General features: G+C 55.3%; 1 protein-coding gene across 2 annotated transcripts in view; it reads right to left on the bottom strand.

Annotated features, from left to right (window-relative positions):
- Positions 1 to 13,671, bottom strand: part of LOC101276582 (protoheme IX farnesyltransferase, mitochondrial) — a 135,110-nt gene that overhangs the window by 20,355 nt on the left and 101,084 nt on the right. Inside the window, exon 7 of one of the 2 annotated variants that reach the window (XM_004267210.3) lies at positions 3,690 to 5,531. The exons of the other annotated variant lie outside the window; for it this stretch is intronic. Within the exon in view, the coding sequence (XP_004267258.2) occupies positions 5,128 to 5,531 (404 nt within the window). The 3' untranslated portion in view covers positions 3,690 to 5,127. Of the gene's footprint in view, positions 1 to 3,689; positions 5,532 to 13,671 lie in introns of those variants that run through there. 2 annotated transcript variants of the gene reach the window in all.

Genomic DNA, 13,671 nt, shown 5'->3' with positions numbered 1-13,671 from the left:
GGCAGGTGCCTCTCCCCTCACTGACGCTTTGTTTGGTTTGTGTCTGTTTGTTGAGGGTGGGAAGGGTGGAGGGCGGTGTTTGTGTTAGCCCAGCTAATGCTCCCAGGATTGTTCGTCTTGTCACCTGGCCCCTCTTTAGGTGTTTGGGGTAGGGTTACTCAGCAAAGCACCCTGCTCTGTCTCCTCCAAAGTTTCCTCTGCTCCCCTCCCCTCCCCGCTCCTGCCCATCCCCAGCTCTGTTCTGGGCTTTGCTTTAGAGAGAGGAGCTGTCGGGTAGGAGCTGTCTGCTGAGGACACACTGGCTTTTACCAAGACCCTGGCACTCCATCTTCACCCCCGGTCTGGCCGACCTGCCGTCTCGCACTTGGGATCCTCCCCCTCTTGGCTTCCACTTCCTAGGCAGCCCCCCAGCTTATGCGCCAGGTCGGGGTCCCATTCCTTTAAGCTGACCTGGATGCACGGGCTGGCTCTCACCCGCCGGAGGTGGGTGACAATTAAGGAAGAAGATGGAGCTAGACACTAGATTCTCTGCTAATGCATTTGAAAAAGCAAAAAGAGAGAGCAAGAAAAATCGTGGCCAAGAAGCCGACTTGACTAAGAACTCCTTGCTGCTTCGTCGTTGAGCCAAGACAGCCCTGAAGCCACAGGAAAGAGCGAAAATGTACTACACTTCGGAAAACAAAGACCGAGTAACATCAGGAAGGAACGATAGTCATCATCTTGGCTCGACCCTGGCTGTTTCCTTCACAAGACAGGTCGAGAGCTGCGTCTGCCCTGGATTCAGTCACATGGGGCGTGTGCCCTACTCACCCCCCCACCCCGTGCTGGTCCCAGTGGAGCCGAGACAAGTGTCGCTCCGGCCCCAGCACCTGCCCTACAGCCACCCACTCATTCCTTTGCTCACTGACGGAGCACCCACCTCATGGTCACTCCCAAGTCCCTTCTATTCTGCGTGCCCGTGGATCCAGCAATGAGCAGCAGACGCTTCTGCCTTACTGGGCTTAGGCTCTGATGGTGGGGCAGGGAGATGGTGCATGGACAGGAACACCTGCAGGCTGCACACTGACAGGTGCCCTGGGAGACACAGCAGGAACGGTGGGGGGGATGGTCTGAAGTCAGAGAAGGGAGATTCCAGAAACAAGAGAAGCTGCGGGTGCTGGTCTGGAAGCGGGGGTGGGGGTGGGGCTCTGGTCGGTGCAGCCCCGGACTGTCCTGCGGGTGGGGTGGGAACGGGGACTGTCCCAGCAGTGGGATAAGGACGGTTTACAAGCCATTTTCTCTCACAAAACCGCCTGTTATAAACAGCTTTCCGAATCAGTTCCTTCTTGATCCCAGGCTAAGAGACCCTGTCCTTCTGACCACAGGGGCCTCTCGTAGCCCAGATGGGGTTATTCACTCAAAAAGCACTTACTGAGGGACTTCCCTGGTGGCGCAGTGGTTAAGCATCTGCCTGCCAATGCAGGAGACACGGGTTCGAGCCCTGGTCCGGGAAGATCCCACATGCCACGGAGCAACTAAGCCCGCGAGCCACAACTACTGAGCCCACGTGCCACAACTACTGAAGCCCGCACACCTAGAGCCCGTGCTCCGCAACAAGAGAAGCCACCGCAATGAGAAGCCCATGCACCGCAACGAAGAGTAGCCCCCTCTCGCCCCAACTAGAGAAAGCCTGCATGCAGCAGTGAAGACCCAATGCAGCCAAAAATAAAAAAAATAATAATAATTTTTAAAAAGCACTTACTGAGCACCTACTCTGGGCCAAGCATTGCTCTAGACACTGGGGAAAAAGTGCCGTGGAGCAGCAGTGAAGTCGATTGTTGGACCCTGTTTGTTTTCCACTTGCTTTTTATTTAGTTGCCTGTCAGTTGACACCACTGATCCTACAAGACGGTTGGAGAAAACATGCCCCGGACACAAAGAGCTTTGTGGACGATCGCTAGCTGGCCGATGATTCCAGAGAAAAAGGAAGGCAACATCCCAACCCAGTTCGTCTTTAAGTCAAAATCTCTTGGGCTGTGAGCATGTCATTAGAAAGGTCAAGAGAGCATTTCCCGAAAACCTTTCTCCCCTGAGTCCCTCCTGCCGTCAGTTACAAGTGTCCTGCTGTAACAGGAGTGTGCTGGGGGGGGGGGGTGGAGGTCAGAGGACGGAGACCCTGACTCCAACTGAACTCAGAGAAGTGAGTCTCCCATCACACCTGCGTCAGCAAGCAGAAAAACCTTTGCTCTGGTCCCAGCACTGCCATGGGGCAGAGAAGTGCTGAGTCCTAGCTATTTTCTTAACAAGGCAAAAGGAGTGAGGATGGACTGAGAAAAAATACACGGTCAGAGGGAAATTCAACTCTGTACATCCGCAGAGCAAAGCACAGTTTCCGACAGCCTTGTTTTTTCCTTCTAGCATCAGGGCACGGGGCACTCAAAGTGTATTTAAAACGCAATAAAGGTGTTTTGATTGGGCAAGACAGACCCTATTTTTATGTCTGAAAACACAAACCAATCCTGGGAAGAGGCAACGAACAGCATCCCCCTCACTGTCGGCCTACAGAGACAGACCCTTTGGTGAAATTTGGTTTTATCCTCAACGGATACAGTGGTTTTACTAAAAGGAAGTTGGTGCAATTTTCCCAGAGTCAGAAGGAATAGCGTGTTAAGAATCATGTTTCTTAAAAAGCTAAATAAGGAAACTGGACATGACCCCTTTCCTTGTCATTAGTTTGCCATATTGTGAAATAAAGTCCAAGTGCAATCCCGTTTCAAAGCACAGGCTTCTGCTCCTACCCGTGTGGCCCCCCTCCTGAGTCAGGGCCCCCAGCTTGAGTCCTGTCCTTGCAGCCACTGGCCTGACAGGCTGAGTGAAACTCTGCAGATCAGGTCCAGACAGTGCGTCCCAGGCTGGGCTCCTGACATGGCCAGGGAATCACCAGGATGAGCAAACTCAGACCCTCCTGTCTTTAACCTTGGGTCCCTGGGAGGTCCTCTGCACATGCTCGTGCCTCCCCAGTGGGGTGACAGGATTTCCCAGAGACCTGCCGAGGGATGCTTGAAACACACGGGCTTCACTGTGAGGGAAATGCTACTGGTCATCGGCCAGGGTCAGAACACCCAGCTGTGGAGGTGAAGCCCCGGGACGTCAGGAGCCCAGGTGACCAAGCAGCTGTCTGGGCTCTAGGGCTGAGGGGGTCATGGGAGCGTGAATTCCACGTTCCTGCAGGGATGAAGGGACAGGGGTCTGGGGAGGTGGTGGTCTGAGCACAGGGTAGCCCCGGGGAGGTGTGAGAAGCAGCACGGTGGTGGGGTGGGGGTGGGGGTGGCAGTGAGGGGTTCCTGTGGAAGGTTCTCATCCTGGGGTCTGAGCACCAAGGAGCTGAGACATCATTGGCTGTGCAGACTGCACACTGGGCACTGTATTTTCTGAGCCGGGGAACGACAAGTCAGGAGGTCAGAGAGGCCCCAAGGACCATTTCTAGGGCGATGGTTCTGAAGGGAGGGAAAGGGAGAGACTAGGTGATCCAGAGCAGAGGGTGGGTGTCAGGCGGATTCTTTCGGGAGCGCAGCATGCTTGCTTCCACCCCCTCAATAAGAAACATCTCCGGGTGGGACATTCTGCTCTCCTCCCGGCTCATGAAAGTGAGGCAAGTGTTATCGGTTCCACCAGGAACCGGAGATGGAGTGGAATGACGCCACACACACTATGGTTCAAGGTGCTGGTTTATTGCAGCAGGAAGAGAACCGACTCGCTTTACAAATCCGAGGGCTGTAAATGTCCCCACCAGACACACTCATGCCAGTTCCCACAGGGCCACCTGGATGCAGCCAGGAGGTTATGTTTCAGGTAAGCAGAGACAGAACTCAGATGCTACCCGCAATCGCTTTGGAAGGTTTTGAGAGAACAGGCGTATTGCAGGCACTGTTTAAGTGTTGCATAAATTCCCAGATGGATTCCTTCCGGGGCACTGAGTGACTAAAGTATCCTGTTCAGCTTCAAGACCTTCGGGCAAATGGACAGACAGTGGACAAGCAGGTGGATGTGGGGGCTGAGGAGGCTGCTGGTGACGGAGGCCACCCCTGTCTGCGGGGACTCATGCGCCTCCCAGGACCATTAAGCATCCCCATCCGGAGTCCGGCTCCTGCTTCCGGCTCTCCAAGCCACTGGACGTGTGGAGGCTAATTTCTGAACTTAGAAGATAGCAGGATGGAAATGTGTTCCTCACTAAAGGGACAAGAATGTGAGCTATGTGGGCCGGCTGGCCCCTTTCTGATTTCCCTTCTCACTCAGCCTTGAGCCGAGCTGATGACCGCAGCAGTGACTAAAGAGGACGAGATGGATCAGAGCCGGAGGGATTTCTAGTTTTAAGTCTAGCATGACCCTTCCAGAAAGAAACGCTCTGACACCTCTGATATTTTAAAGTGAACTTTAAAGATGCCTTTGATTCCTTGGAGTTTCTGAAATGCTGATACATGATAGGGTGGGTGGTGGGTGGTCCAGTCTGAGATTCCCCAGACAACCGTTTGGAATTCCTCCCGCAGAGGCTGGGCAGCAGCATGTCCTTGGCGTTCTGTTATCATCTGAGGGAAAATGAGGCTGAGGATGTGTGTGGGACAGAGGAAGGTGGACCCGGGGGCCCTGGCTCATTCACAGGAAGGGGGGCTGCGACTGGCAGCCTGCATTTCTTCTGACAGCCGGCGAGGGACCAGAGGCCATGGAACCACAGATACCAGAGTGCGAGTGTGCACCTCGTCCGGCCACCCCGGTCGGCAGCTGGGGAGTGTATGTGGAGGGGCTAAGAAAGGAAGGTGCGCTTGCACTTCTACCTGAGGGAGAGGACAAAGTGGGTGGGGTTAGAGGAAGAGCTCTGTAAAGACCCTCAAAGAGAAATGCGCTGCTCACGTGAAACTGCGGAGCCAACCCAATTCTTATTTGGGGAGCATTTTGGACATCACTGCGGAAAGAGTTGTCGAGTGATCACCGAGCACCAAATTAGTTTACAATCTTGTTCTCAACACAGCGACTTCTCTCCTGGTGCTTTGGAATTACCAAAATATCCTTGCCTAACAGCAAAGGGGGAAAAAAAAAACCCCTGTGCGTCTCCCTGGATGATTTTTGCTCCTCCCCACACGCCGGTCGCCGTCAACTCTGCGGCCCGCCCGCGTCGCCCTGCGCAGCCGGCCTCTTGCAGGTCAGCATCAGCAGCAGGAAAAGGGGCAGATGCCAGAGGCTGCAGAAGAACAGCTTCCGGGAGCTCTTCCGGTCTGCGTCCCTGTAGAACCGAAAGCTGAGGTAGGAAATGTACAGGTTGATGGGGAGGGCGATGACGGGGAAGGTCCACGTGGTGACGTCCAGGGCGGGGGCCGCGGCGGACATGGCGACCAAGGCCAGGCAGTGGCGCAGGGCGACGCGCCGGCACAGGTCCGGGTGGGTGACCGACATCATGCAGTAGCCGCCCCGGGAGTAGTCTTCACGGAGGCTCCAGCTCAGCGCGTTGAAATGAGGAAACTGCCAGGAGTAGAGGATTCCTCCCAAAAGACACGCTCCTGCACAGAGGTTTGGGGAAGCAAGACACGCCGTCATCAGAGATCTACAGAGGCACCCTTTCCGACAGCTGCCGGCCCTGGCGGCGCGCTCCCACCCCGCAAGCCAGACTCCCTCGGGTCCTCGCGCGTCTGCGCTTCCCTCTCTGCTCGTCTGCGCTTCCCTCTCTGCTCGGAGATGGAGGTGGGCGGGGGCGGGAGGCTTCCCACAAGGCTGAGCACCTGTGGCACCTGACCGCCCCCCGCCCCCTGCGGTGCCAACACCGCGACAACAAAGGGGGTCACGTTCAGGGGCGGCCCAGTCCCAGAGGGCCTTCTGGGCCGGGCTTTTAGCTCTGTTTCCACCAGCCGGCTCGCGAGTGAGGGGCTTGGGCAGCGAGGTGGAAGGCCGCTCCGGGCAGGTGGCAGCTCCCCGCTCAGCACCGACAGAACCGCAGTCCTTATGGGCGGCACCAGGGACGCGGGGGCAGCAGGCGGGGTGCACGGCCCGCACCGCAGGGAGGGCGGGGGACTCCCCAGCGCAACCTGAATACGCAGAGCGGCACAGGGGCAGAGGCTCTGCTGTTTCTCAGAACAGGTGAACACCTGAGCACCCTTTCTCCGGAACTGGATCTTCCCCCCAACACGGTGGGGTGAAGGCTGCCAGTTACTGAGTGCCTCCTTCTAACAAAGACTTCTACAGTCACCTCACTTAATCCGACTGCAGGACTTGAGGTAGGTTTTATAATCCTCATTAAGCGAACGAATCAGATGATGCTAAGTTCTCCAACAAGAGGTGAAGGAGGAACTCAGCGGGAGCCCGTCTGGTTGCAGCCCCAGCTCCCCCGCGGCACTGGGCCGGGTCTCCGGAAGGGGCTGCAGCCATTCCCGAGCGGACGGTTCATTCCTCCTCTCCTCACACAGGGCGTGTTCCCCGAGCGCCCACTGAGAGGCGAGCGCGGCCTAGGCACCGCGGATGCAGCGTGAGCGCCAAGCCACGTGGGCCGAGTTCCCCCAGAGCCACGCATCCAGAGGCCCGCGGCGGCTGTGCAGAAGCATGTGCAAGGGGGGCGCAGGGCACCGGTGCGCAGCGCACGGGGGCGCAGCGCATGGAGCGGAGCAGACGTCTAGAGGAGGACGTCTGCGCCCAGAGAGGAGTGACCAGGCCAGTGCGGTAATCAAGGCCCCCAGGCAGGAGGCGCAGCAGTCACAGCATGACAAGAAGACTAGGGCGTGTGTTAGGATCCACAGAGCTGTACGTCAAAACAACAAGGTCGATTTTACTGTATGATAATTTAAAAAGTAAATTAAAATAAAGAAGGCAGGCATGTGTCTGGAGTGCAGAGAGCAGCGGGGCCAGGTTCCAGGATCAGCCAGAGGGACAGGCAGGGCCACCCGCCCCCGCTCTGCAGGCGGCGCCAAGGACTGTTCCGTCCTAGAAGCAGCAGAAAGCCAGGGAGGGGACTTAACGCGTGAGAGTGCACATGTGCGTGTGGCGAGAGGGGCTGAGGAAAGGGGCCCTGGTGAAAGGACACACTGGAGGGGCCCAGGCAGCTCTGGACGGATCACTCGGGAGAGGAGAGGAGAGGAGAGGAGAGATGAGGGGAGTGAGGATCGGGGCGGTGACGGCGCAGCAGGAGAGATGGGCCTGAGAGGGACCAAGGAGGCAAAGGTGACAGGACGTGAGTGCAGAGAAGGGAGGGAGGTGTCGGGAGCGATTCCTGGGCCCAGGGGTGCCCGGAGACCTCGCGCCCTAGAGGACACACCCGGAAGCCGTGCAGGGCAGCTCCTAAGGGTAACTCTGGTGTGTTCGGTCTGACACGCCCTTGGGATATCCACATGGCAAGTTGTGAGGAGGGTCTGGGCTGCGATGCGTCCCCCACGGGGTGAGCCACCTATCCCGTCACTACCTGTTTCCTTTCTCCTCCAGGATGTGAACTCCGTGAGGGTTTGTTCCTCTTTTTTTCATCTCCAGAGAGAAGTGCTGCATACCATGGGGCAAAGTGTCCTCCAGCCCAGCCCCGGAGCCCATGTGCACAGAGAACTGCTCCACAAAAGCCATTCCCAAGACCCCCGTTTCCAGCACTGACGTGTAAACCTTAGGACCTTCTACTGCCCCTGCTTCCTTCCTCCTCGGAGGGTCCCGGATGCGCTGACTCACTCGGGGTTCCCTGTGTCTCAGACCCCCACCTGCCTCTGGGGCCCCGATCCAAGAACTGGGAGATTGAGGACCCACTGGAACCCACCCTGGGAAGCACTGTGCTGCAGGGGGCTTGAGCATGTGCACCCACTGTCCTATCTTAGATGGTGATGCAGATCTGCTGAGCCCCTCGTCTGTGGGAATGTGCAGAAAAACAGGGCGGGGTCTGGGGCGGCGACTGCTAACACAGGACCCTCAGCAGGAGAGAACACAGTCAAATCACTGAGAGTCCTCCAGAGAGTAAGCGTGGGCTCCAAGTCCTGCCGCGCACCTGCCGGAGAGGCTCAGAGGAAGGAAGCTGCTCTTCATTTTGGATCTTTATTTGTGAGTCAACCGACTCCTCGGCAGCCTTCCAATCCAGGAGGAAAATAACAAAGACTTGCCCTTAGGGTCCCTATTTTGGTAGGGTGGCTGTCAAATCCCCTGCAGACCATTTTAACCCTATCTATAACTAGCACATATATACATCTTCATTCATGTAGACACATTCCAATTTGAACAGCAAAAGAAGCAGCTACTGGGACTCCCCTGGTGGTCCAGTGGTTAAGACTCTGCGCTTCCACTGCAGGGGACGCAGGGTCGATCCCTGGCTGGGGACCTAAGATCCCGCATGCCGTGGGGCCAGAAAAAAAAAAAAAAGAAGCAGCTACTATTTGTTGAATCTGGTGGCAAACAGAGGACGGTGTCAGCCACCCACCAGGTACGACCCTGGAAGCCAGAGAGGCAGCGGCCAAAGCGACAGAGCCCTGCACGGGGTCCAGCGGGAGGCGCACACGACGCAGGCGACACTGACGGCTGCTACTCAGAGAATCAAAAGAGGGCGGCAGGATGGGCGACCTGGGAGTGACTGCTCAGGGAAGGTGTCCCCAAAGGTGGTGTGTGAGCCACGTCTCAACTGCACTGATCCTGGGAAGAGTCACTCGTCGTGTCTCTGGGAGACATGCAGGCTGTGGGGAGGCATGGGGAGTGAGGAGACAGCCAGCAAGGGCGGGGCCGGGTCTCAGGGTACCTGCACACCCGATGGGGAGGGGCATCTCCCCCAGAGCAGCGGAGAGCAGGGAGGGGGGACAGGCAGCAGAGACCACCGAGGGGACAGGTGGTTGGGGGGCACTGGAGTGGCACACACTGATGCCTTTTCCTCCGGGGGGGACCACACGGTTCATGGTGGAGACGTGAAGGTTCTCTCTGTGGCCGTATTAGGTTTGCCCAGCAGACATCCATCCCCACGAAGGCCTGGAGGCTTGTACGCAGGCCCGCGGAGGGGAATCACGTCCATGCTCTCCTGTTCCTGGCACCTTTCTACGGGCACAGCTGCTCTCACCTCATAGATGAGAGATTAAGTAACTTGCCCAAGGCTATTCAGCACCCCGGCACCGTGTACCAGCACCTTCTCCTAGAAAGTTGTTGCCGAACAGTAACAAGGGACTGCCAGGTGGTCGTCAGAAGGCCAGTGGAGCAGAGCAGAGGAGGGCTTGCTGGAAGGAGAAACCCATGTATTAAGAGTGCTGGTGCCTTAAAAAACAACCAACCAAGGTTGTTCAATTACAAACACACAGGTAATATTTTTCTTGACAGTGAGCACCCTTGGGGAATTAGCCAAGACAGAAGGGAAGGGGGCAGCACCCAGGTACAAGTGAAGTGGAAAACACAGCGACAGAGGGAGACTTCTCCTTCGTATTCCGATGGCAAAATAGAGCCATCTCTGGATGTCAGAGGGGCCAGCACAGAGGAGGCAGTGTGACTGGTTCTCGGGGCACCGGGCCACTCGGAGGCTTTGAGCGCAGCCCTAGCCCAGGGGCCCCGACAAGACCAAGCTGTGTCCCCAGAGGAATGGCATCAGGGCTCACGTAGAGACGGGGGAGGGGACGGGTAGGTCAGGGCTCAGGAGCTGTTTTGCTCTTGCAATGGCTGAGAAAGAGCCAATTCAGCCAGGAAACCAGGCTCGAAACGGTTAAGACATCAGGCTCCCACGTGGAATCTTGCCTTTCTCAAAAGCCCTCTTTTTTCCCGTGCCAATTGGAGTATTCTGTTTTGCTCAATACACGTTTTTAGTTACGCTTCTCCTTCAAATAACATAATTTAAAAAAAATCACTTTCGTAAGAGTGGCATGCTGCTTTCTCTGGGAGAGGAAATTGGGTAGGGGTTTGGGTCATGTCACAGATGAAAGAGCTTTAGAAATCACAGCTTAGCCTTCAAGGAGTGTAATCAGAAAACCCCACCCCACACAGCTCTCCTCGATGGGCTGCAAGGCCTCAGCTCCGTAAAAGATGTATAACAAATGACTGTCTCCATCAAGATAAGGCGAGCTAGAACAGGAAGGCTGGAATTAGTCCAGGGGCCTTGGGGGAACCCACCTTCCTCGTGGGGGGAACATAAAGCCCTCGGTTTCCTGACTCAAAGGCTTCACCTCAGCCTCACCCCCACGAAGCAGTCTGTTTTCACTGGGCCCATGGTCTGTGACAACAAATATTTACTGTTTGCCCACTATAGGGCAGGCACGGTCTACTCTCAAGGCCTCTGCTGGAGTCTGGCCAGGGACAGAGACAACACACAAGGGATCACAGCCCAGGAGTGTCACCTTCGGTGCAGGGCTTCAGGGGAGCACACAGGAGCAAGACCTCAGTCGGCCCTGGAGAGGTCAGGGAAGGCTTCCTGGAAGAAGTGATATGTAAACTGAGATTCAATGATGGTCTCTGAGGTTCAATCCATTCACACAAGCCGTGCGTTTCCTCCTTCTCTGCAATGTGTTTTCTCATTTTCCTACCGGTCTGCAGAATCTTCATACATACTTGGTTTAATCGTATCCAGAAGAAATGTCTGCTTCCTTTCTTTTAATCAAATACCTGGTTGGTCTATGAATACACAGGATACGGAAACTTGTGAGATAGTTGGCGTATCTGTGCGAACGGACTCGCCAGAGGACAGCAACTTCCTGAGATCATGATGCCATGATCCCAGCTTGGAGGCAACTCCCAGAGAAGGGCCAGGTGTCAGCAGCCTTACTTCCTTCCCTCCACACACAGAAAACAGAGGTGAGCTCGTCGACTGTGCTGTGTGTGACCAGCTGAGGGGAACCCTTATCTCCTGGCACCCTCTCCGATTAGGGGGGCTCCTTAGGTGAGGCAAGGCCAGCCAGTGTCTTCCCAGTGACTCTTGGAAAATACTCTCGGAACATCTCCCAAGCATCTCTATGCCACACCGGCAGGTGGAGACCCTCACCCTTGTCCCCTCTGCTCAGGTCCGTAGCGTACTTCCATCATTTTGTTGGCAAACAAAGCCAAGGCAATCCCAGCCAATGGCTTCCCGACAGGGTGGAGACAAAAATCTCCAAGGTGGAGCTCTGACTCTGTACGGGCTCTTCCAAAACACACTCCTCTGGAATGGAGCTCAGTGGTTTCAGCTTGCCTTCTCTGCTGCCTGGCGGGCTTACGTTCAACCCTTCCCACCCCGACCCCAACCATTCACTGCCCTTCGCTGCCCACGCAGGGACTTGAAAAGGAGGAGAGACGCAGGTCCAGCAAAGCCTGGGCTGGGCTCGGGCAGTCCTCCCTCCACGGACAGTGGGCTCCCTCTCTCCACGTGGCCCTCAGCAGCTTTGGGGTGTCGTGCTCATGTAAACTGGGGCTGGCTGGGGGAGCACAGCCAAGTCCAAAGCTTCATGGTCAGCAGTTTCAAAGCCCTTCTTTTGAGGGTGAACACAGAGGCGCCTGTGGGACAGGTCAGCCTCCCCCATGTCATGAAATTCCACGGCACCGCAGAGAAAGGGAAGAGGACGGGGGCCAGTTCATCAACTGCACGGCGACAAAGGGGAGATGAAAAGTCCCCTGGAAATAGGAAATAGAGTCGGCAATGGCCGCCTGCCCTTGAAGAATGCTCTGGCAGTGACTGGGGAATGATGAAGAGGCACGGCGAGGAGAAGGGATGCTCTCCCTGCCTTCCTCCACGGTCCACTCCGCACGGTCCCAGCCCCGCTGTCCACGCCCCACCGTCCATGCGGAGCCGCCCGAGGTTTCATTTGAAGCACAGTCGGGGGAAGAGGCAGCACAAAGCCCTGACTCTGAGCAAGGTGACCCCTCCCCTCCTATTCCCCCCGCTCCCCTGGGGGCTCCGAGCCTCTGTGGGTGCTCTAGGAAACTCACCTGCTCCCCACTCGCCAGCTCACACTTGAAGGTCTGTCCGTTTATCACCCGAGCATGAATCTGTTTGTTGAACAGAACTGACTAAATGTGCACTGCGGGCCAGGCCTCACCTACTGTGGTCCAGCTCCTGTGATCCTGCCCAGCTACGCGACCCGGGGGTGACAAGGCTGGGCCTTTTTGTGCCAAACGGTCGCCAATTACACCGCCGACCTCCGGCTCGCTGCGTGTTTCTCATGTGGTCCTTCTGACTTGTTTCTTCGTCTTTGAAGACAAGAGGGCTCTAAATATCGTTTGGTTTGCTAATATTCCTGTAATGTCTCTTGGTCACTCTGTCTTTAGAAATGTCATTTATCTTAATCAATCTCAAGCTCTAAGACTAGTTATGGAAAAATCTCACACGAAAGGAATTTACTCGTTTTCGAGTTTGATCTCAAAGTGAGGCAGTGTTTTAAAGGAAATCTTCAAAAGGGCTTGGGTTCAACAGTGCCTGGTACTCGTTAGCCCTCAATAAATATTTGTGGAATGAATGAGTGAGTAAATTCTATTCTACCTTCCCATCCCAGAATAAAGGAGGTAAATAAAGTGAAACGGTATTTAACATTTTGTAGTTTACCAGCTGAGGCTAAAAAAACTCATTCTCTTTTTGTTACTAGAACCATCCATCTGTCAAATGTCACTTCCTGATAAGAGTCCGTCTCCGAGTCCTCATTTGTAACTGAATGTTGGCTGACATAATTAATGTTGACCACACAACAACATCTGAATTACAAACCAAAGGCCATTTACAAATCTCTTCAAGGCAGTCACCAGAAGCATGCCATAAGACCGGGGATTTATTCAAATATAGGAAAGACCCAAGACCGGGGATTTATTCAAATATAGGAAAATAACAAAACAGAATCTGAGCCTTTTTAAGAAATGGGGGTGATGGGAAGAGAGGTGGCTTTGGCATGGGAGAGGGGAAGGGACTTTAACCCGAAGCCTTCGGGATAAACTAGACCGTCTCTGGAGGTGAACGCTGCTGAGAGGCTACCACGTGCGGCTCCAGGCCGGGCCAAGCAGGAGCATCTGCTGTCGGGCACTTATCCGCGGTGTGCCCCCCACCCCCACGCCCTCCCCCGGGCGTGCAGGTTGCTTGTCTCCTTGCTGGCCACTGCCTGCAGAATCAAACCAAGCATTTCCGTTCCTAAGGCAGCGAGCTGGCTGCACCACGGGCCAGCCCTCTTACTGGGCCTTCCTGAGTTTTAGTTGCTAAGCATTTTTAATGTTTTCTGCTAACAGCAGTTAAGCTCCCCCGCCCCCCCCCCCCAAAAAAGCAAAGTAATTAGGCAGGTGGGAGGAAAGGTCTAAGCCTGGGTCTCAGAGGAGAATGGACACAGGAGAAAATTCCACTGTAATGATCACCTCTATTGACACAAAAAGCACTTTTAGGGCTGGGCCCTGGCTGGGGCTGGCACCCTCTGAAACAAAAATTCCACTGGGAGAGAAGAGCTAGCTGTTCACAGTTCTTTGTGCAGCTACAAAGCAGCAAACACCAAGAACACCTAATGTTTGTTTAGCTTTTACAATTTCCATCTGTTAGTCTGTTTGTCTTCACCTCACCCCCTCCCCCTGCCCACCAATCCGGCCTCACTCGCCCACCCACGCTGAGCTGGATTCTGAAGGGTCACATCAAGCACAGGCTTTGGACCCACACCACTGGGGCATCTAGAACAGCGAGAAATTCTTTTCCACTAGTGGTAAACACAAACAAAACCAACAACAACAATGCTGTTGTGGGGAAAAGAAATCAGAACCCCATGGCTGTCTTATGTTTCACCTTTA

The sequence above is a fragment of the Orcinus orca genome, chromosome 19 (assembly GCF_937001465.1).
Source record: "Orcinus orca chromosome 19, mOrcOrc1.1, whole genome shotgun sequence".
In the NCBI taxonomy this organism is placed as follows: Eukaryota; Metazoa; Chordata; class Mammalia; order Artiodactyla; family Delphinidae; genus Orcinus; species Orcinus orca.
This window is presented reverse-complemented; position numbering and strand designations above follow the sequence as displayed.